Source organism: Dryobates pubescens, chromosome 29 (assembly GCF_014839835.1).
Source record: "Dryobates pubescens isolate bDryPub1 chromosome 29, bDryPub1.pri, whole genome shotgun sequence".
Classification (NCBI taxonomy): domain Eukaryota; kingdom Metazoa; phylum Chordata; class Aves; order Piciformes; family Picidae; genus Dryobates; species Dryobates pubescens.
In genome coordinates, this window is record NC_071640.1 from 3,834,834 (window position 1) to 3,857,694 (window position 22,861).

Genomic DNA, 22,861 nt, shown 5'->3' on the forward strand with positions numbered 1-22,861 from the left:
CAGACGATGGCAGTCCTCAGTCCTGCACACACATCCCAGGACAGGACCAGTAAGTCCTTGGTCAGAACAGGGCAAAGACACTGGGACCATGGCTTGGACTTTCTGCTCCATGACACTGCTCCTGTGTAGCACCCTGTGCCCAGTACCACCTTAGTACCCAAGCAGCCCATACCCACTGCCTGCGCTGGCACCTCCTGTTAGAATACCCCCAACCAAAAGGCTCTGGTGATGGTGGCTTCTCCTACAGCCTTTCAAGTCAGCTCAGGCAGAGCTGGAGGGCTCCCTGGGAAGCAGAAGCAGCAGCTGGGGGGAGATGCAGCTCCCCTCACATTCACTACAGAGACCAAACAAAAGCCTGCCTGATGGCAGCCATGCAACAACACACTGCCAGGTTGCTCTGGGACGTGGCTCAAAGCCCCCAGGGACCACAGCAGATGATTTCTGCACTGGCAGAGCCATGGCACATCCCCCAGAGACTCCTGCCTCTGCCACATGCCAAAAGCACCCACTGTACCCCACTGTACCATGCATGGGCAAGGTGTCCCCTTTGAAGGGAGCTTCACCCACCGAATAGAACTGCAGATGCTCTCAGGAGCTACCCAAGGGGCCCAACCTTGCTCCTCAGCCAGATCAGCATCTCCTCTCACAGCTGATGTCCCTGTGGGGCACTGGCCAGCCTTTGGTTCCCCTCCTCTCCACCAGGCTCAACTTATAGATCTGCTTCGATGCAGCAAGTGGCCATCAAGGACTGCTCACTCCAGCTTCATCCAGCTCTCTGGGGAGGAAGCTGCTGCCCCACCTGTGGGCAGGACACACTGCCCTACAGCAGATGGACCCTGGTGGGTCTGGCACAGTGGATCCAGCACAGGAACTGGTCCTCCAAGGCTGTCTGGATCTGGTGTGCATGCCAAGTCAGGCATGGGGCGAGGACAGCAGCAGGTTCAGGGAGAACAGGGAGGTTTTCACTGTTACTCTCTCAGAGAGCACTGCTCTGGCATCTAAATGTGCCCACCATGCTGCTGCTTCCTCCTCACCTTATTTCAGGGAGAAGACAACCTGGAGATGAAGTGACTTGACCAAGTCCTGCAGTGACACAGTGGCAGAGCTGGGACCATCCCAGCCATCAATCCCCGGGGTCAAGCTGTCAACTGCAGACAGTCTGCCCCTTGCTCCAGCAGGTGCCTATCAGCCCAGGGCCCAGCAGATAATTCATTTCAACACATCTCCACCTGGGTGCCCTGTCTGTCTCTCCTTCCCTGAACCAGATACACCACAACTGCCCAATCCCTCTCTTTTCACAGCAGCTGACCTCAGAATCACCAGGCAGGAGCAGGGCTGGGGCAGTGCCGGTGGCTGCCAGAGCTGGGAGCACTTCATCCCGGGCTGCCCCACTGCCTGCCAGTCCCCTGCACAGGGTATGCTTTATCCCTGCATTGCCCCAACACCAGAGGAACCTGCCACGGGGGACAGCCCCTCTGGCATGGCCACAGCCCCACAGCTCCTCACTCACAGGCACACCAGGCACTGAACTAACTTCCCCACCTCACTGCTGCACTTGGGGTAAGGCAGCAGGGGGGAAGGTTTGCAGAAAGCCTCTGCAGGGGGGCTGGAAGAGAGGATTGGAAGCAAACCCCTGGCCAAAAGCCACAGCCTGTTCTACTGGCAGGTGAAATGTCTGGAACAGCATTCATGAGCTCAGGAGTGGGATTCTCCCAGTCCCCAGCCTCTGACACCTCATCCGGAATCTCCACTCCTTGATGAGATGCTCATCTTCAGAATCAGAGAAGCTGCTAAACTTGCCCAGTCTTTGCTGAGGACAGCATTTCCCTTTCAATGCCAGTCCTCAAGCGCTGCTGCCATGCTCCCAGTGAAAGGCAGGGCTGGCTGGCAGACACCCCGTCCTCCCCCAGGAACCACAGCCAGGCACAGGGAGCCACCAGCCGCACTCGGCACAGCGCTGGCAGACGCCCGAGCAGCCTGAGCCCTGCTTGCAGCTACTGCCCAGAAAGTTGCCAAACCCCCCCAAACGTTAATAATACAAAGTTCTAACTGCAGCTACCTGCAAACTTCAGAACGAGCAGCACACACAGGCACCGTCCCTGCCCTGGCTTGAGTAAATCTCTCTTCTGTATCTTCCTCTTTCTCCTCCTCCCGATCTACCCTCTCAATTCCGAGGACAGAAGGGAAACACACAACAGAACGAGTTTTACTCACTGACCTGAGCAGCCAGCTCTTCCCCAGGCTCTAGCTTTTACATATCCACAGGCAGGAAGGAGCTGACCTGGCAGGGCAGCGGCTGGCGCCGCGGAGCTGCCGCTCGGATGCCGCTCAGCCGCGGGCGGCAGGCAGCGCCGGCTCCCCCCGGCCCCGCTCCGCGCCGGGGCTGGGATCTATGCGGAGTGCGCAGCCATCAGCAGAACGTCGGCAGCACGGCTGCCCCGCTGGATGTGAGGAGCAGCTTAAAGCCACAGCCCTGCTCGCCACGCTCCTCCCGGAGTCACTCCTGTGCCCTTGCACCGGGGGGTGGGCTCCAGCCAAGCGCTCCTCACGCTCCTCTCTCCCTCACCTCGCTGCCACCATCCCAGCGTTATTAGATGATGCTCTTAAACACACAGTGGAGCTATGTGAATATTTAGCTTTCCTGCCACCTCCTCACCTCCTACCCACCACACACACTTTACCTTAAAAATAGATTGGGATCAATTCTCCCCTAAACTACATCTGCAAACACGGCTCAGCTCTACAGGCACAGGCACCACGGCAGTAAATGCACCCTGCTCACACAGACACAATATGAGTGCTGGGATTTAAAGCACCAAAATATTGAAGGGCCATTTTTAGCTTCTGATAGTCCTCCTGCTCCTTGTATTATTAGATACCTGGGGTTTTGGGGTGTGCTGTTGAAGATGCTGAGCCATAAGCATCTCTTCATTTAAATGTACCTCTGCTTAACAGAGGGAAATTCAGATTAGACATCAGGAAGAATTTCTTCCCCATGAGGGTGGTGAAGCACTGGAACAGGTTGCTCAGAGAAACTCCAAGCCTGGAAGTGTTCAAACCCAGGTTGGATGTGGCCTTGAGCAACCTGCTCTAGTGGAAGGTGTCCCTGCCCATGGCAGGGAGGTTGGAAGTTGATATCTTTAAGGTCCCTTCCAACCCAAACCAGGCTATACTTCTACGAAATTTCTAATTGCATCAAGGTTTTATAGAGGGAAAGGTGGAAAAGCTACACAACAGCCAAAATGCTCTTCTGAGCTCCTGTTGGTGAAATGTGAATTCCACTGGAGGAGGAGCAGCTAGCCAAAGGCCACCAGGCAGGGCAGTAGCAAAATGGGGAGAGGGTCCTCTGGGCACTCTCAGCTTTCTGTCCACACTCATGCTCCATTCTCAGTTTTCACTGCAGAAGTAGGAAATGTCTTTATCCTGAACAAAGGCAGCTTTGGGGACTGCCTGTGCCTTTCCATACCAGCCAACTGCATTCCAGGAGTCACACAGTGGTTAGTAACGAGGAAACTGTGGGGCTGACATCAGGGGCTCCTGGCTTGGTACCCAGCCTTGGCCCCTGCCCAGCTGCATGTGAGGCACAGTGGGTCTCAGCCCCCACACCCCTCCTAATCCCAAGAGGGGCTGTGAAGCCTCATTTGGCTTTTCAAAGTTCCTAGCCTCAAGGACAAAGCATCACAGATGCATAAAGCATCTCCAGAAGGAGAGCAGCAGGGCTGGGGCAGCTGTGGTCAGGGTCTGTGACCCCTCTGGTGCCCACAAGGCTGATGTAGCTGGGGAGGGGGGTCAGGCTGTGCTAAGGGACAAACACAGGCTCTGAAGCAACTAGAGATAAAACAGCCTGTGCTGATGAGACACAAGCAGATCCACCACGGTGGGGATGCTGCAGGCATGCAAGAGGGACCCCTCTGCCCCAGAGCACCAGTGATGCCAGCCAACATCTGTCCTGTGGGGCTGCCCCATCTGTTGCATGCCAGGAGAAGAGGCCAAGTCTCCATCATGCAGAACCCTGCTAAATCCCACTACCAGGACAGAGCAGGCAAAAGGCAATTAACTCTGCACCTACTTTGTTCTGGTCCCACAAGCTATGGAGACAGCTGGGAACTGGCCTCAAACTACAGTGTTGCCTGGGGAGCTCACTAGAATAAACTTCAATTTAGTCTGTGACTTCATTTTTAAGGATGCTGCAGCAACTAAGGAGGGGAAGAGAGGCCAAGGAAGGGCAAGGGGCAGGGGAGAACTGATGTCACACTTGGTGTGGGGGCACAGATACTGCCACAGCTTGGTGTGAGCTGAACATCCCTGCTGTGCCTGCTGCTGCACTGCTGGGGGCTGAGTTAAGGGATACTGCAGTGGGGAGGGGTAAGAGGGGAATGAATCAGAGCTGAAAATCTGTTCCTCATCTAAGGGCTGAGCTGGCTTGGGACAGCTGTGAAAAGGGCAGCTGAAGCTGGCATCAAGGGTGACAGACAAGGTACAGCACAGGAGGAGAGCCCCCACACAAGAGGTCAGTGCCTGGGACAGCCAGAGGAAACTACTTTTTGCATCTGGATTTAGGATGCAGCAAAGGAAAGAAGCGAGATGTCCATGAGCTGCAGAGACATCACCTGCACCTTCAGACTCCAGCCAGGAGCTGAGTGCATGCCCAAGTGTGCCCTGGGCATGCCTGTGCCCTCCAGCATGCTCTGCAAGCTGCACAGCCCCAGCCCCTAGTGCAACTCATGCACACACTGCTCAGACACAGGACATGAGCACTGCACTTCCCTTCCTTCCAGGATGAAATTATCACCCTGACTTGGACTGCTGTCAAAGATTCTTTTCCCCCTTTACACAACTCGCCCACTCATCCCTTTCAGCGCCGGTGCCGAAAGCTGGCTCTGCTGCTAAGATTCCAAATGACTTGGGGTTTATTGTTTCAAACAGAATCAAAATAACTCACCCACACCTCCTCTTTCCTTAACACAGAAACTGCTGACCTGTTAGGAGCAAGCCCTCCTGCCACACGTGCCTGGGGATCCATAGCAGGTGAGAGCATCGGTTCTGCTCTTGAGACGGAGTGTGGCACACTTAGGGCTGTGCCTGGCTGAAGTGTTACTGACACCTCTGCTACCTCTGCAGTGCCAGCCCAACTGCCTGACAGCCAGTGCCACTGTGCCCACATTTGGCCACTTTGAGCAACAATCCTTCTTAAATCTGGATTTACACTTTCCCCCCAGCTGCATCCCATCTGTCCTGGGCAGGCAGAAGCTGTCAGAGCTCAGACCAGCCCATCCACAGCATGGAAATGCCTTCTGGTTTCTCTTAGGAAGCAATGTATTGGTCAGTGCCTTCAAACAGCCCTCAAAGAGCAAAAGCAACACTCTGTAGTTAATGCAGCAACGATTCCACACAGGTTTTGGCAGCATTTACCATGCCAGGCTGGGGTTCCCCATCACCATCTAACAGAAACACACAAGCCCTGATTTAGCACCTAAAGCTCGAGCCAAGGAGACAAGGTAGAAGCATCATCATTCCAGCTCAGTCTCTCCACTTTATGGAAGAGGATGGGAAGCTCCAGAGGCAAATTTGGCCCATCAAAAAACCTGGAGCATTCCTTAAACCCCCAAACTGGGAGTCAACCTGAACTACTTGCTCTGGACAGCTCAGGCTTCAGGCAGATGCCAGCAAGCAGGGAATTGTTAGAGCACAAGCAGTGCCCACACAGAGAGCTGTGGTACCTGGCTCTGCATAAAGTTTTAGCTGCAACTAGTTGCAGTGATGTAGTTTGCAGCTAGAGGAGGGTGGAACTAGGACCACAGTCAGCTGCTGGGTCTCAGCTGAGCAGCAGTAATTTGCTAAAGTGAAATAACTGGGCTGCTTTAAAGGCTATAACCCATATTCTTCATTAATTAGCACAGAGCCAAGGTCAACTTACAGAGCTCAACTCCCAGTCACCTACTCTACCCACCAGACCACACCACCACCTCCCTGCTCCCAGCCTGACCAAGGTGATGGAAGAGACAGGTACCTATAAGCTTGCTCCAGTGAAGGCCATGCTCCTCTTCAGTGGTGGAAGGGATCCAGTGCTCCCCCAGCAAGCCTGCTCCCCACAAAATACTCTGCTCAGAGCATCTGGAACTGGACCCCCCTGACAACTTGCTTTGAGAACGCTTTACAAAGCAGCCTACTCGTCTCTGGATTGCCCAAATTGTGCTCCTTTCTTGAAACACACTTCTGTTTAGACACCTACTTGCTCTTAGCAGAAAGCAGCACCTTTACCAGGGGTGGGAAGTTGGTGGATCCACACACACCCATCTGCATTAGCACCAAGAACTCCCATCCAACCTGCACACAAACAGCCTCCGCTGCAGCAAACGCCCAGATCCTAATGATTATTTACTCATACCCCAGGAATGCCTCAAGGCCAAGCTGGAGATCAAGGTGGTGTTATGCAAGGCACCCCACAGAGCATGAAACCCTGGCCGTGCTGGGGGCAGGGAGGATCCTGGAGCTGGCTGCTGTGGGTTTGCCGCTCCAGCCACGGGCAGACACAGCCCTTCTCAGAAGAGCTTAAGCAGGGCAGGCAAAAGTCACACACAAACACAGGAACAGCTTCTCCTATCAGCCCAAAGCAGCTCTTGGTCTGGGGCAGGCTGTTTGAAAGGGCAAGAGGAGACCACACCCCGTTTGGGGAAGGTGAAGATGAGGAGGCTGATTTGCTCCATCTGACAGTGCCCAGAGATGACCAGGATGCAAAAGGCTTCAGAGATGGGCAAAAGCCCCCAAATCCTCCAGGGACTTTCCTGCACATCCCAGGGGAGTGGCACCTCCTGCACCCAAGCATATTCAGTGCTCTCCTCCTTTGCTGGCTCTCAAGAGAGGGCTGCACCCACCTGCAGAAGCTGGTTCCCCCTCTCCTCCAGCTGCAGGGAACTGCAGCTCTCTCTGTGGCACAGACACTGTGATCCAGGATGGAAAGGTTGGATCCACGAGATCATTTGGGGCCCTTCTCCAATTGTACATCTCCTCAAGAAGCTTCCCCAGCACTCCCTGCACATAAAGCACTCAACTGAGCTCTGCTCTCTGCCAGGTTCAGCTGCAGTCTTCTGGGGCCACACAAGGAGCAGAACAGAGCCAGGGGCTCTGAAAATAAAACATTATTTAGGCTTCTTTAGATTAATTTGTGTTAATTGTCTTGGGAGGCTCAAAAATAGCTGCTAATGGGAAATGGGGAGGCAGGCTGAAGGCGAGGGGTCAGCAGAGGCTCGTGCTTGCCACATTAACCCTGGACACAGGCTGTGCCCTGCCCAGTGGGCAGCCATCAGCTACTGCCACAAGCAGGGAGACCCTCTCCTGTCCCACTGGGATTTATCTCCCTGCACCTCCAACCCTGACATCCCCCCCAGCTGCTGCACTTACACTTGTGTAGGGTCAGATGGAGCCTTCCTGCTGCCACAACAGGTTTTCATCATGAGAGCTGCAAGAAAGGCACCTGAGCCTTCCTGACTTCAGGCTCCTTTGATTTATGGATTCACAACCTTCTCCTTACTGCTGCAAGCATGGAAGACCTCCAACCAGCTCCCAGAGAGCCTCAGTCTCCTGCACATAGCCCAAGCACAGACACAAGGACAGCCCAGAGAGAACACAGAATCTCTGCTCACCTCATGGCTACCCTAAACCCAGAGGAGAGGACTGGCATGGGATGGGACCACATAAGCAGTGGGTTGGAGGAGCTTGCTGCCCATCACCTGAGCTCTCCTGTCTCACCAGTAACAGGGCTCTGCTGGTGACCAACAAAGGCAACAGGGTGGCCTCTGGGCAAGCAGCCCAAGTGACCAGCAGGGCCAAGCTGCTCACAGCCTATGAATTTGCCTGCTGGAAGCTGGGCAATAACAGACAAAAGCCCAACCTGTCCCAAGGCTGTGTTGTCTCCTGGGAGAGCTTCCAGCACCATTGCCCTGTCCTGCAGTTGCTATCAAAGATGAGCTATGGAGAAAGCTGGTCTGAGTATCACAGAATGGCAGAGGTTAGAAGGGACCTCTGAAGATCATCAAGTCCAACACCCCTGCCAAAGCAGGACTGATCCAGGCATTATCCAGGCTCCTACACTGCTACAGGTCTGTCCTTCAGTGAAACCCAAACCCTGCATTATTGGGGTGCATGCAAATATAAACACAAGCTACTGGCACAGAAAATGTTAGCTGTGTAGACCCACCACCAAGCAATGGAAAAGCAGAGAGCACAGCTCCAGCAAGCACAGCCAGCCCATGCTCCCCTTCCTGCCTTCAATCCATGCACAGGGACCAGCTAGATCCATCAGATCCATCCACCCACCAACCATGCCTGGGAGCTCAGCCCCTGGCACAGACACAGATCACTGCTGGCACCCACACAGGCTCAGCCACTGCCTCCTGCGCTCGGCTTTGCCCGAGCAAGAAACAGTCATGCAAGAGACCCAAACAAAACCCCCAGCCACCAGAGGCCCCTGTGTCATCTGGTGTCATCCCAGCTCCAGTGGCTGAAGCAGAGTTATGCTGATTTACATCCCCAAAGAAGCTGGAGCAGGGCTTTTTCAAGCTCCTCTGGCATGTGCTGTTCATCACTGGAGAGAAGCCGGAACTGTGAAGGCACAAAGTGCCCCAGGCCCAACAGAAAGCCTCAATGCAAATGAAGAGTTCCAGGTTTTGAGAGAAGTCAAACATTTAGGGTTTTATTGCTCTGGGTCTGGCTTGGTTTCATCCCTCTTTTTAGCCTTGTTCTCTTTAAAGTGACAGCTTCTAGGAAATGGGGAGTGTTAACATCTCTTTTACTGCCTCATACCACTTAATGCCTGACAATTTGCTGGGAGAAAGGCTGTGCAAGGAGGAAAGCAGACCTCAATTATGGCTTCAAAGTGCCAATAACTGAAAACTCAGCTACAATGAGTCAGGGGAAGGAGAATGTATTTTGGGAGCTTGGTTAGTCAGCTCCAGCCTGGATCACCGGACTAGGTGGTCTGTAGATCTTCAGTAGCAACCTCCAACACAAGGCCCTGCTGGGGAGCCTTGGACAATCAGTTCAGCTTTTCCCCCCTTCCTAACATTATGGAATCATTGAGGTTGGAAAAGACCTCTAAGATCATCTAGTCCAGCCATCAGCTCAACACCACCATGCCCACCAAACCATGTCCCACAGTGGAGGTTCCTCTGCCAGAGGCTGTTTCTCAGTTTTCCAGCTCCATAGGTGGCCTCCACACTTAGCCAGGTGTGGATGGAACATGGCCTTCTCAGATGTGCTCCCAGAAGCTCCCCCTGATCCTCAGCCCTTGGAGCCCTTGGAGGTCCTTGGTGTAACTTCAGACAGCTGAGGGCTTGCACATGGGGCAGCCAGTGCCTTCCTTTTTGCCTCCTGTGGTTGATGTACAAGCACAGGCTTGTGTTAAATCCTGTCTCCTACCTCCTCTCCTCTCCACAGCTTTGATTCACAACCTAACCTCAGTCTGGGAGGAGAAGAAACAAGGGGGGCACACAGTGGGAAGAAGCAGGAAGGGGGTGTACCAGCAACAGGAACACCCCAAAGACTGGAAGATAAGGAATTCATCTTTATCTCTGGGACCTTCAGCACTGAAATATCTCACTAAGGACAAGGCCTGAGGGTGACCCAAGGCACAGAGGCAGTGATACCTCTGCCTTGCTTCTGTTTAGAGCAAAACATGGGCAGGGCATTGCAAGGGCAGCTCTGGGACCAGCCCTGAGCAAGCAGTCCTCAAGCCATCACGCCCCAGATAAAGGACACTGGTCACACTGTGACCCACACACAGATCCCACCTGCCCTGCCAACATCTCTCCTGTCCCACAGAGCACGTGGGAGATAGCTGCCTCTCAATGGTGACCAGCTCTCCTTCCTGCTTAGCTTTTGTCCTCCTTATCTTCTGCAGGACAAGGGGGAGAGAGCAGTTAACACTTGTCCTGTGCTGCACAGCACACCTCCTAGGGGTCACTTCTCCTGCTTCAGCACCCAAAAGGGTCAAATATGGACAAGGGACCCAGAGACCACAGTCTGGACCTTTTCTGGCTTAAATTCAGAAATGTCAAAACCACTCCCAGCATCAGCTGAGAGTCTCCTCAGTGCTGAAGGGACTCCCATGTAGGGCTCTGCAGGGGTGATTTTAAGGCAGCCTCCTCTGGCCACCCAGATAAGCAGAGCAAAGGGCACAAAGGAAAAGGCTTGGACTGGTGCTGTGCAGAGCACAGGAAGCCATGCACAGCTCCTTGGCAGCTGGTCTCTCACAAGCCCAAATCTCAAGTCACAGAGTTTTCAGCCATACAGCTACCATCCCCAGGGAGGAGGTGGGGTGCCCAGAGAGAGGTAAGTGCATCCTTCTGCCCAGCATCCTGAAGGATCAGGAGATCTCCTGCCTCACCTCTCCTTGCTGGAGCCCTCCCTAGGCACCTTCCCAACCACACCTCCCCAGGACCAGCTTCTCCTCCCTGGGATGCCAAGGAGCCTGGCAGGTAATTCAGGCTTTTACTCCTAGTGTGCATCTAGCCTACCTCCCAAATCCACCCCTCTGCATGAGGGGGGAAAAAAGTAACTTAATGAAGGATGAGAAACCCCAAAGCCTCACAGAGCTGCCAGTGCAGCCCCAGCCCCACAGAGCAGAGCTGCCCTGGGGAAGGGTCAGGCCTGGATTTGGTCCCTCAGGCACGACACTCACTGCAGCACAGCCTGCAAGACCCAGCTCTGCCTGCCTGCCTGCCTCTCACTCACACACCCTCATTGGATAATTACAGAGAAAGCCAAGGCAAATCCCAATTTTAGTGCCATTATAAAACAGAGAGGGGGAATTCATTACCTGGCAGCTGTTAATATTTAAGGAAGAAACTGCTAATTTACCTCTGAGGCAATGAATGCAGCAGAGGCAGTGCAAGAAAATGCTGCTGCCACCCCCCACCACCTCTGTGCAGTCACTTTGCAGAGCTTTTTTCCTCTCTACCCATTACATTCCCTGCCTCCCATGCTCACACCAAAGTCCCAGTGAGAAGCAGGGCTCTGCTCTGCACAGCTCAGAGTCTTGGCTCTGTGGTCTGTGCTGCACCCCAAGACTTGGAAGAGTATTTCTAAAGCTCTCCTGGCCCACACAGCATCTGTGCAAGCAGCCCACCTTCGCCAGAGACCAGGAGCTGAAGACAAGAAAGGCCCCAGAGCTTCACACAAAGACTCACACAGACATATGGAAAGAAAGGTCAGACGGTTGCAGGTGGCTCTAGGGAGGCAGCCAGGTCACTGCCTGCTTCTCCAAGCAGTCCAAACCCCTGGAAGGGCCTCCCAATACCTGCCAGACTCCAGCCCTCAGGAAAGTTTGCCAGCACTTCCTGCCTCCAGCTAGGAAATCTCTCAGTGCAGCCTCTCTCCCTAGTCTGCATCTGCCCAAAGCCCTACTGAAGGTCCCACAAAAGAGGAAGATACAGGATGAGCCATGGCTCAGTGTTTACCTGCTCCCTTCCAGGGCTGAGAGCAGCACAGCAGCCTCCAGGTGTCATAGGAACAGTCTTAAATTTAGCAGCAGGCTCCTTCCCTCTCCCTGCCTCTGCCTTCTCTCTTCCTCTCCATCCCCCTCTGAGATTCTTGGAGCATGTTTACTCCAGAAAGTCTGACCAATGATAATGGCATAACTACAGCCATGCAGTCAAACAAAACATCAAGGCTGTGGCATGAGGGAGGGTGTGAGTTTGCACTGCCCTTGCCTTGCAGGAGTTTACACAGCAGTGAGACAGAGAGGCTACCTCAGCTTAAAACAGAGGGGAAGTGCACAAACAGAGCAGCAGAGGCTGCTTGGTGCAGTCCCTCGTGTTTAAGCTCCTGAGAGGCTGCAAGGAAGCATCAGTTTCATCTTCTCTCAAACAATAGAAGACAACCAGAGGAAAGATGCTTTGGGGCCACAGCTCAACTGTCTGGGGGAAGCCTCCCAGGCTGTGTTTAATCCCTGTGCCCCAGCATCCCCCTGGGCAATTCCACACTCCACAGGGAATCCACAGGGGCACCTGACTGACATCTTAGCACTGCCTGGACAACACCTGATTCAGCAAAGGCATGCAGGACCTCCCTGCCCAGCTCTGCCATGGATGCCACAATGCCCTCCAGCTCTGCTCCCTGCCCAGTGACACCAGGAGCTGAGCTCTCCCCACACAGGGTCAGCCAGGAGCATCTGCTCTGTGCATGGCCCCTGCAACCTGGCAATCCCCCAGTAAATTAGGGGAGAGAAAACCATCAGAAGAGCTCTGGCAGCCTGCCTCTGGGTTTGTGGTTGCTTCACAGTGTAATCATCAAAAGGTCTCACACAAACATTTGTCCTAGGGAGTATCTGGATGCGGCGCTTGCGAATCCTTCAGTGTCTAAACGCATCAGCAGCTCAGCTCTGCAAGCCATCACTGCCACCAAACACAGCTCCCCTCTCTCTTAACTATAAATGGTCTTTGCTGAGGACAGGTCTGAAGAGGGAGGAAGTTCTCCCTCAAGCTGATGGACTCCCCTGGGAAGAGGAGAGTCCAGATGAACAGGACCATTTCCAGAGCAGGGATCACCGAATGCCAGGCTGGATCCCCAGGTCCAACCTTCCTAGGCAGCAGTGCAGTTGAAATGAGCTGGCCCAGCACTCTGGCAAGCTGAGTCTTAAAACTGCCCCATGCAGGAGGATCCCTTGGGAGAGGATTCCAATGTCCAGCTGTTCTCATGAGGAAAAGTTACTTCTGGATTCCAGTGGGAATCTCCCCAGCAGTAACTTGTCCCCATCACCCCTTGTCTTCTCCATGGGACTCCTTGTAAAAAGGGAGTCTGCCTCCTCCTGGTAGCCACCCTTTATGTCCTGGTACATGGGAATAAGGTCTCCCCTAAGCCTTATCTTCTCAAGGTTCCTCAGCCTGGTTTGCTCTTACCTCTTCCCATAGTTTTTGCTCTAGCTGTTGGACCTTGACCCAATAAAGAGCTTTGGTACTTCGGCACATGAACAGTCCCCTTGACCTCAGAGACTGCTGGACTTAAATGCAGGGCCCAGAACTGGGGCAGGACTCCAGCCCCTCCTGAGGCAGTTTCTACAGGAACATTCAGCCCCTTTCTTCCATGGAACCTCTGCTTTTTTCCCCACAGTGGTTGTGATCTCAGAGAGGGGAGTGAGGGACACACAACCTCTGCTATTTGTGAAGGGTTAGAAAAATTCCACCCCCCCAGTAACCCTCTAAAATACAGCCATCCCCAAGTCCATCAAGAGCTGAAGCATTATGACCTGCTCCACAGCAGAGGGCTTTAATTTATGAGCAAGCCTTTGATGTCTTCCAAGCTTCATGTGGTACAAACCCTTCTGCTTTGATGTTACTTTTGAGAGATAGGAAGCTCAGAGGTGTGTGGTGCCTGAGTCCCAGGAAGCACTCAGCTCTGACCACCCACAACTGCAGGCACAGGGAATGAACACTAACGTGGATACTTCTGCTCAGGGCTCTGCTACAACAGAGAGAAGATATGCCCAAACACAACTCACCCTCATCAGCTTCTCCAGACTGAGCCCACCCTTGCTCTCACAGCCCTGAGTATTCCCATGGGAGCTCCAGACCTGACCTCAGAGGTGAAGAGCACCCTGTCCTCACCCATTCCCCAGACCCAGGCAACGTTGGTCCTTCTCCTCCCAGCAACCAGCAGCCATGACTGGGAAACTCCCCCCCTTCACAGGGCCATGGGAGGGGTAAAGCAGCCCAGCTCTTTGCCCTGCCAGGACCAGGACCCTCAGGCATGAGCCCTCCATCATGTGCAACACCAGCACCTTGCACAGTGGCGGCAGGAAGGTCTAAGCCACACAGAGGGACCTGCCGTGGGCCCTGGCACGTTCTCCTACCTTATGCAGCACCTGGGCCATGGCTTCTATCCATCCCAGCATCCCCATGGCTTTGCCAACAGGCTGAGCCCTTCTCCCAGGTCCTGCCAGAGCTGCCAGCAGGGACAGGCTCCTCTCCATCCCCAAGCTCTCCATCCCCTGGCTTTTCCCTGCCTCCCCTCCCCTCTCCGCCTCCTCCCATGGGGAGTTTCCCAGCAGCTCAGTAATTAGCATCATCATCACCAAAGCTAATAACACCACCACAGCTCCTGCCATCCAAAGCTCAAACAACTTTACAGCCATCATCACGCCTCTGTAACCTCCCCAGGGTAGGCAGGGAACAGCATTACCCCATCACAGGGGTGGGGAAGAGGGAGGTAAACCAGAGGCAGGCGCTGGCAGAGATGGGCAGCAGCAAACCCAGGGGAGGTGACTCAGGCACCTCACCCCGCAGGACCTCCCTGTCCTGGGGACCTGCAGTGAGGCCCCTTTGGAAGGAGGTCAGGAGCTGTGTCGACAGCAGGACTTAGCCAGAGATGACACCACTCAGCTGGGGCCCTGGGAGTCCTGGGATGAAGTTTTTTCCCTGGGCATCCCTGCTCACAGCCTTGAGTTCCCCTCTGTGAAATGACCACAGCAGGGCAGCACATGGGACACATGGCAGTGAGTGTGCAGTCTGAGTTCCCAGCTTCTGATGGGACACAGCAGGCATTGTGGCATCCCATAAAAGCACCTTAAATCAACCAGCAGAGCTCACCTCTAATTAAGGGTTTGCTGTTTACTGATGGATTAAAGAGATTTTTTGCTCTGAGCACTCACAAAATGAGGAAGCTGGGGGGATTCTTGTCTGAACAGCCTGACCAGGGAAAGCTTCTCTTCCACCTTGGGTGGAGCTTGCTACATTTGATTGAAGAGGTCCCATATGGATGGGAGCTACAGCTTGTCGAATGTGCCCATCCACACACCAACGTGGCCCTGGTAGTGCCCTGACAGATGGGGACACAGAGCACAAGGCAAGAGGCTGCTTTGCTCCTGGCAAGCACCTGCAAGGTGACTTTGACTTTAAATGTTCTGAGGTCTGACCTGTGCTACCAAGTCAGGCTGGCCTGATGGCAGCTGGGAGCACCAACACAAACCAGAATTCACCCACAGGGACCCAGCCTTGTCCTCCAGCACACGCTGCAGAAATGTTCTGCTGGCAAAAGTGTCCTTTCTGGAGGCCATTTCCTGTGGCATGGTCTGAAGATGCCCAGCTGGTAGAAGCCACTTGCTGGCGAGGCTCTGCTGCCTGCAAGAGGGGTGATGAACCATTCATTGCTATGCCTGGACAAGCAGCATGCATGCAGCACTGCCAGGCACTGCAGGGATCAGGGCAGAATGGCAGATGTCTCCTGAGCTTCTCCAGCTTTTGGGGACCTCCTGGATTTCTGGGGGTGTTTCAGAATGTCTTAGAAGAGGAGATACAAATACAGCTACCCTCACTTTCTGGGTGCATTGGCCAGGGCACAACCTAGTTGAGAGCTGTGGCCTCCTTGGCAGAGAAGGATGGCAGGATGCAGTGCTGGGAGGCTTCGGTGTTTGCCAAGTGAACTGCCCTCTGCCATTCAGGGAGCATCTGCCTACAAAGACACCATCATGCTACAGAACTCTGTAGCTGCTGGCCTGAATAAAACCTAATAAACCACTTGTCACTGTCATTTTTATGGGCTATGGGCCATTAGACACCAAATAAGGGACATTCTTTAAACCTAAGACAGGCAGTTGCCATCCTCCTCAAGCCACAGGCACTGCTGAGTGCATCGATCCATTCTCTCTTGGGATAAACCAGGATGCGTTCAGCGTCTCCAGGGAGGAAGAGATCATTTCTTTCCCCAGACACTGCTCTGCTGAACTCACCCTCCACTGCTTCACTACCACATGCACCACTTGTGCCTGGGAACTGAACTAAACATGGATTTGGGGGGCTCAGAAATCCAGAGCAAGCAGGGAGCTAAGACACACACACGCGGAGCAAAGTGAGAGCACAGAGGGAAGAAGCCTTGGGAGAAGAGTTGGTGAAGGACTCAGACTCAGGCACCCCCCCTGCAAGGGCAAACCCTGGGCTTTGTGTCACAGAATCACAGAATGCACTGGGGTGAAAAGGACCCTTGAAGGTCATCTTGGCCAACACCTCTGGGATGTCTCCAGGAGCAGGAACATCTCCAAACAGATCAGGTTGCTCAGGGCCTCATCAAGTTTGACCTTGAAAGTCATGTCCCTGCTGCTGGGTCCCCTGTAGGGTAGGAGCAGCAGTGTGTCTTTCACCTGCTCACAAGCTTCCATCAGTCAGGAAGAGCAGGAAGCTCATGTCTGACAGCACCTCCTGTGACTGGAGAATCCATGCCCATGTCTTCACTTGTTCTTCATGGACATTAACCAAATCCCCATGTGTACTGTCACGAGGCTGCTGGTGGCTGCCAATGTCCCAGGGGGGCCCTTTCTCAGACACAGGCTGTGTGCTCAGAGCTGTGCTCCTGAGGAATGCTTTTTGCCTTGCTCTTGGTGGAGCATGACTTTGGTTTGGTTTCTGGCTGAACGTCCAAGCTAAAAATACAAAGCTATTTTTGGCAGAATTGTGCCTTTTTTCCCTCCTCCCTTTCTGGTTTTGTATTGCCTTGGATGCCCCTGTGCTGCTGTCTCTTTTCTGGCTCAGATGAGCTTTGTTTTCCTTCTCAATGATCATGCTTGCACCGGTGAGCAGTAGGAAATGCTTTTCCTGTTAGAGCATTTCCATCAGCACTGTTGGGAGTGAAGAATGAGCTCACAGAAGTCAGAAAATAACCCAGCTGGTGTAGAGATCCTGTCTCCAGTGGTCAGAGAACTGAGAATGAGGAATGTCTGGGGTCCAAAAGCGATGTGTGTGTGCACACATGCACACAGGTACAGTGGGATATGTTCCCCTCTGTGATCCACAGACCGGGAGCAAAGGACTCGGTGCTAGAAACCCTTTCAAGCAGCACTCTACAGACAGGCTTCATCACAAGCTCTGCAGCTCAAACCCTTTCTTACCCAGCATGAAAAATGTTTCATATCCCTTTTCTGGAATGACAAGTGAGAGTGGTGAAGCCCTGGAATGGGTTGTCCAGGGAGGTGGCTGAGGCCCCATCCCTGGAGGTGTTTAAGCCCAGGCTGGATGAGGCTCTGGCCAGCCTGATCTAGTGTGAGGTGTCCCTGCCCATGGCAGGGGGGCTGGAACTGGATGATCCTTGTGGTCCCTTCCAACCCTGACTGATTCTATGAAAAGCCAGGCCTATCTAGCCTGGCTTGGATTTATCCCACCTGGAATCACTGCCTGAGCACAGGACTGTGACTCTGTGCTACAGCCTCACACTTTCAAACACCCGTGTGATCATTTAGCCTTGGCTGCAGCGCTCCTCATCTCCTGGCAACAATGAGCTGAGGACTTGGGGCTTTCTCACTTGAGAGCCCTGAGTTCAAGCATCTCCAAGCCCCTTCCCATGATCCAGAAACATGCCATCCTTTGTGGGTGTGATCCCTGTCTCTCTGGGACCGAGAACAAAACCACCACAGCTGCAGGAAGCCTCCCCAGTACATTGTGCTCGCCGCGTGTCACAACAAACACGAACGCAGCCTAATAAACAGCTCAATTGTTCAGGCTAAAGACATCAAAAAGGCACCTGGAGAGCTTTCCAGGACATGGAGCTCCACCACCTTCTGGGAAGCCAAGCACAGACTGAGTCAGAGCTCTTCAACACCCAGTGTTACTTGCTGCATGCCAGTAAGCCATAAATCACTGACATCCGAGACAGCTTCTCTTGCCAGCTTCTGCTCTTTAGGAAGCCAGCTCCTGAAGACTTCCCTCCAAACAGAAGCTCCCAGACAATTATTTTCTATCATCTTTGCCTAATGACTGAACAATTCAGACACCACTCTGGAGCCTTATCAATGATCAGGAGGTGAGGAAACAGGACCAAAGGTCTCATCAGATTTGGCAAAAGCAACCAGTGTTTCTGGATGCTCACCGAGAGCCTGAGGAGGGCTCTGTTTCTTGAGGGCAAGGAGCCCACTGCTCATGAAACTGGGAGGCTGATCAATCCAGGCTCCACACAGCAAGGCCTCCAAACTGCTGTGCTCTTATGGAATTCAGGGCATCACATCCTGACAGTCCCAGCACCAGGAAAGTTCAAGTCTAGACTCCTGCCCCTCTAAGGAAGGTTCCAATTACCACCAGTAAACACCAAGCTCTCACAAGCCAGTTCACGATGGAGCTTGGTACCACAGCTCTGTTAAAGGGATGGTGATGCTGAGGCTCAGAGAGGCAAAACGATTTGCCTGCAGTTGCCTAAACACTCGACAGCAGAGCTAAGTGCAGGCTCTGTTTTCCACTGCCACCTCCACACCAGGTTAGAGATGAGGCAAGATGCAAGTTTCCTACACGCTATAAGAAACTCCCAGAACAGCACTGGAGGAACAAACAAACAAAAAATCATCTTCCTACCGACTGTGACACCTGGACTCGGACCTCACTGGTGTCCAGTGGCGATGTGCTGCACCCCTGGGACCTCCTCTCTGAACTGGATTGGTGCTCCTGGTATTTCTTCGCCCTCGCAGGCAACGACAAGAACTCCTTCCCTGAGATCTTCAGGTCTCCCACATGGTGGCTGTCCCCGTTCTGGTCCTTGGGAAAGCAGGAAAGAGTCACTGCACAAACTGCCTGCCTCGGGTTTACACAGAGATCTGTTGGCAAGCCTCCACCAAACAGGAGACACACAGGAGGAGGAAGTTAACGTGCAGTTTGGATGGTGTGAGCTGCTACTTATCATGTGTAGGGTTGAACGAGGACATCTTGTCTAACTCCACAGCGTGTGAATTTTGTCAGTGAAGAAGCAGCATCCCCCCAGCAGCACACAGCAGTTAACTTCTCCACAGTCAGGGAGAAGCAGCATCCTCACAGGAAAGCCAGGTATGGAGGTAGTGGCATGGTTGGTGTATTTCTGAGCACAGGGTATGGTGGATGAAAGGGCCAGAGGCAGGCACTGCTGCCAGTGCTTCCTGACAACTGCGCTCATACAGACCTCTTCCAATCACCATGGCGAGCTCATCTTGCCCAGGATACCAAACTCTTGGCACAAATCCTTCCACTTGCTCTATCTCCACTTCTTCCTAGTGCCTGGCTGTGGAGCAGCCCACACCAAGATCAGGGAGAGCCCAACCATGCCCCAGGGAACACAGCTATAAACCCCACAGAATTACAGAATCATTTTGGTTGGAAAAGACCTTTAAGATCATCAGGTCCAACCATTATCTAATTCTACCAACTCTGGTGCTAGATCACATCCACTAGCTCTGCATCTCTGTGCCTTTTAAACACCTCCAGGGATGTCAGATGCTCCACAGCATTTTCCACCTCTAGGATTTGAGTCCCAGCACAGATGGAGCACTGCCTCCCTCAGTGTCTCCAACCTAACAGCTTCCTACAAGCCACATCAACATAGAAGCATAGAAACATGAATGGTTGGAGCTCCATTCAGCTCCCTGGCCAGCCCTCAAGCTGCCCCAAGCACATGGGGACTGCAGGGTAAAGGGACTACAACAGATGATTATGAGGAGTCTTCTGCTCTCTCACTGCTTTCCTCTTCTGCTCCCTGAAATGCCTGTGCTCAGTGCTCCCATGGCTACACAAAACACAGGACTATCACCCCTGTGTAACACATGGGGAAGCTGAGTGACAGTGATCACACATCTCCTGAACCCTAGGCATTGTCCCTTCTCTCTGCAGCTCCTCACTTGGCTTTTCCAGAGCCTGCCCCATGCCTGGCCCCTGCATTCTCACCCCTTCCCACGAGATGCACATAACTCTAACACTTCTCCATCCAGAGAAGCATTTCTGAGCTGCAAATCATCCTTTTATCAAACATAAAGCACTGAGGAGACTCCCCAGGGTGTCCTCACTGCAGCAACTGCATGCAGGTGAAAAGATGCTTGAGCACAGCTCAGGAGGTGACCTAAGGGCCCACAAGGTTGGGATTTTAGAGCACATGCAGCAGAAAGCCAAGGACAAGGTCTGAATTCATAGCACAATTGTGTGCTGTAGCCTAAAGGACTTCTCCTTTCCTTGCAATACGAACAGGAACAGTCAGAAGAAGTAAGAAGAGATTAATTTCCCTAGGTGCTATTGATGAGACCAATCACAGCCAGGCCAGTGTCAGCTTTTGGAAAGATGTCACAAAAGTGGATTTCACAACCAGAAAGACACTGCCTTGGTTAGAGGCTTCAAACTGTTCAGGTCATGACAAAAAGAACAGATGACTCAATTATGGCATGTCAGCAGCTTCAGGCTAACAACCAGCACACCATAAAGAGATTTGCAGCTTGGTAGGGAGAGGGAAAAACAAGACCCAGTGGCTGGGAGCTACAATGAGAGATGCTCAAAACAAGGAGTAAGGAGCAGGCTCATCAGGGAAACAGCATTCCTGCTGTCTGCTGGGGTGCCCAGAGCCAACACAAGTGTGTCCTGGCAGTTCTGCTCTGCCCAGACACACAACTTGGTGCAGACAAGAGCCCCTGTCTGTGTGCTAACAGAGGTCCCCGTTGGCTTTGAAGGCTGTCTCTGGCAGAGAAGATGGGCAGAGAGGATGAAAAGATAATGAGAGGGTGCTAGAGAGATCACAGCTTGCTCCACTGATTTATTCTCTACAATCTTATCACCCTCACCATAGGAAGCTTGAAGCAAACAACCCTCTCCCTGGGCTGTAATTACCTCTCCCTAGGAGCTGCAGCAGGCAAGAGGAAGGGGAATTGCATCCAAAACACACTCTCAAGGAGAGCTGAACTCACACACCCCCCACAGGACCACGGCAGGGGGAACAGGACCCCTCATGTCTAACTCCATGGTTACAGACTACCCAGAGCTCCTGCTTACTCCAGAGCTCCCTGTGAAATCCCTGAACCCTGCCTGAACTGCTGAATGAGACTCAGCTGTTACAGCCAAGAGTAGGAACCCAACAGCATTAACCACATTAAATGGCAGTAGTAGAAAACAACCCATCAGCAAAACTCTCCCTGCCAGCGTGCTCTGGGCCATGCTGCTCCAAGGAGGACACACATGGAATGTCTCCCTGACACTGGGCACTGCCAGCAGCACCCCAGAGGTGGAGCTGCACAGGTTAGAGTGGGCAGGAGACAAAATGCCCAGTGAACAGCTGGGAGAATGAATGCAAACACAGAAGTGTGGTTAGCATGTCACTCCCAAAGGTTAATCCAGGGAAGAGCTTTTGTCTGGCCCTCCCAGTGCTTACTGGGATGTTTAGGCTCCCAGATGGTTTTGCAAGGCTGAGGTTGCTTTCCACTGACTGTCTGCACCAACCTGAAACTTGGGCAAGTTTCTTCCCTCTGTGTCTTCCCTAAGAGGGGAAATTCCCAGAGGTGCTCAGCAGAGCTGTGCCTGGAAAGCCTTGACTGAATGTCAACTGAATGTGAATTATTTGTGCCAAAGTCATTCCAAGAAAGCAGAGCACAGCTGCCTGCCTGGCCTGCTCCTCTGGGAATGGCCCTGACTGACACCCACAGCAGCACCAGTGCCTGCTGCTGGGCAGACCCAGCCATCCTGCACTGGCTTTTCAGAGCAGCTGGAATGCTCCCTGTGTGTGGACAGGCTCAGTGCCCCCCAGCTGTCTGCAGCTCTCTGCCCTGGGGAGACAGAAAACGCTGATCTGCTTGGCTCTGACATTTCCAGCAGCAAACCAGAGCAGAGGCAATTCTCAGAGCCTCCTGCAATTCACCAGCTCCTGTCCCTGACCTCCCTGCTCCTCCTCCTGCTGAATGCCACACTCCAAGTCACCAAGATCTGCCACCAGGCACTGGAGTGAGTAAACCCACTAACGATTATCCTCTCAACACAGGGCTGCGTTTCCTCAAAAGCACAGGAGTGGCTTTTTCAGCTCGGAGTGAAGTGCCTTTTGCAGCCAGACCAGCTGTTCCTCTCCTCCAGGCTCACTAGAAGCCCTCTTTGGTTAATCCCATCGACCCCGAGGATATCTGCTAATTGCACACTTCCCTGCAAATGAAGCCAGTCAAGAAGCCATTACAGATTCCTACTGATACTTAATCTTCCAGGCCAGACATCTTTGCTTACCTTTTCAGAAGGGAACTTCATGAGGTCTAAGCTGTCCATGCTGTTCCTTTGGAGTCTCTTTGGCCTGGCTCCTGCAAAAAGAACCCACTCTGGCATCAGGAGGGTGTCACTCACTGGCAGCGCTAATGTCACACAGACAAAACTCAAACCATGGCAGACCTTCCCCTCCTGTTAACTGCAAAGTCAGAAGGATGAGATGCTGCAGCTGGGCTGTCCTTGAGATCCAGGCCTGGGTTTGTCCTCTATTGTTTTGGGTCTTTTTCAAAACACTATCACAGCAGAGTCAGCAGCAGCTTGGGCTGTGTTAAGAGTTTGCTATCAAGGCAGTGTCTGGGTCACAGGGTGACCCTGATCCCAGCTTAGGTCTCTGGAATTCAGGAGTTACAAACCTCCCTCTAAACCACAGAAGTCACAGGACTGGCATTGAGAAAAATCATAACAAAAAATACAGTTGAATGCAGCTGGGGGTTTATTGCTTCGACTTCATGTTTTCAAGCTAAAGAATGCATCTGGGATGCAGCTTTGAGCTTTTCTCTACGGTCACAAGGGGCTGGAAAACTAAGAGAAGGAGCAAATACTTTTTAACTTTGCTCTAGGAGAGCAAAACCTCACCCTGAACCTGACAGAGGAATCAAAATCTGGCAGCATTCTCCATATTTATTTGAGATTGCATAAATCCACTTCAATGCAGTGTTCCAGCAATAACAGAATGGGTGAAACACAGCTCAAATGGTCCCGAGATGCCTTCAGCACTACTGGGAAAAATTCTGCCCTTTCACCCTCCTGCTCTCCTCCCCTGCTCTCTCCTGCAGGTTCAGTTTGCCTGAGCACCACATGACAATCCCACACCAGCAACAGGGGCAGAAACTAAAGCTTTGGACTCAAGGTCCCATGACAACTTC

At 53.0% G+C, this 22,861-nt stretch overlaps 1 protein-coding gene across 2 annotated transcripts in view; it reads right to left on the reverse strand.

Annotated features, from left to right (window-relative positions):
• The window catches only part of GPSM1 (G protein signaling modulator 1), an 85,393-nt gene that overhangs the window by 11,651 nt on the left and 50,881 nt on the right, over positions 1 to 22,861 (reverse strand). The window contains exon 10 of one of the 2 annotated variants that reach the window (XM_054174352.1): positions 21,960 to 22,030. In XM_054174352.1, coding sequence (XP_054030327.1) covers positions 21,960 to 22,030 — 71 coding nt within the window. Of the gene's footprint in view, positions 1 to 2,218; positions 2,675 to 21,959; positions 22,031 to 22,861 lie in introns of those variants that run through there. The other variant, XM_054174351.1, reaches the window with a different exon arrangement.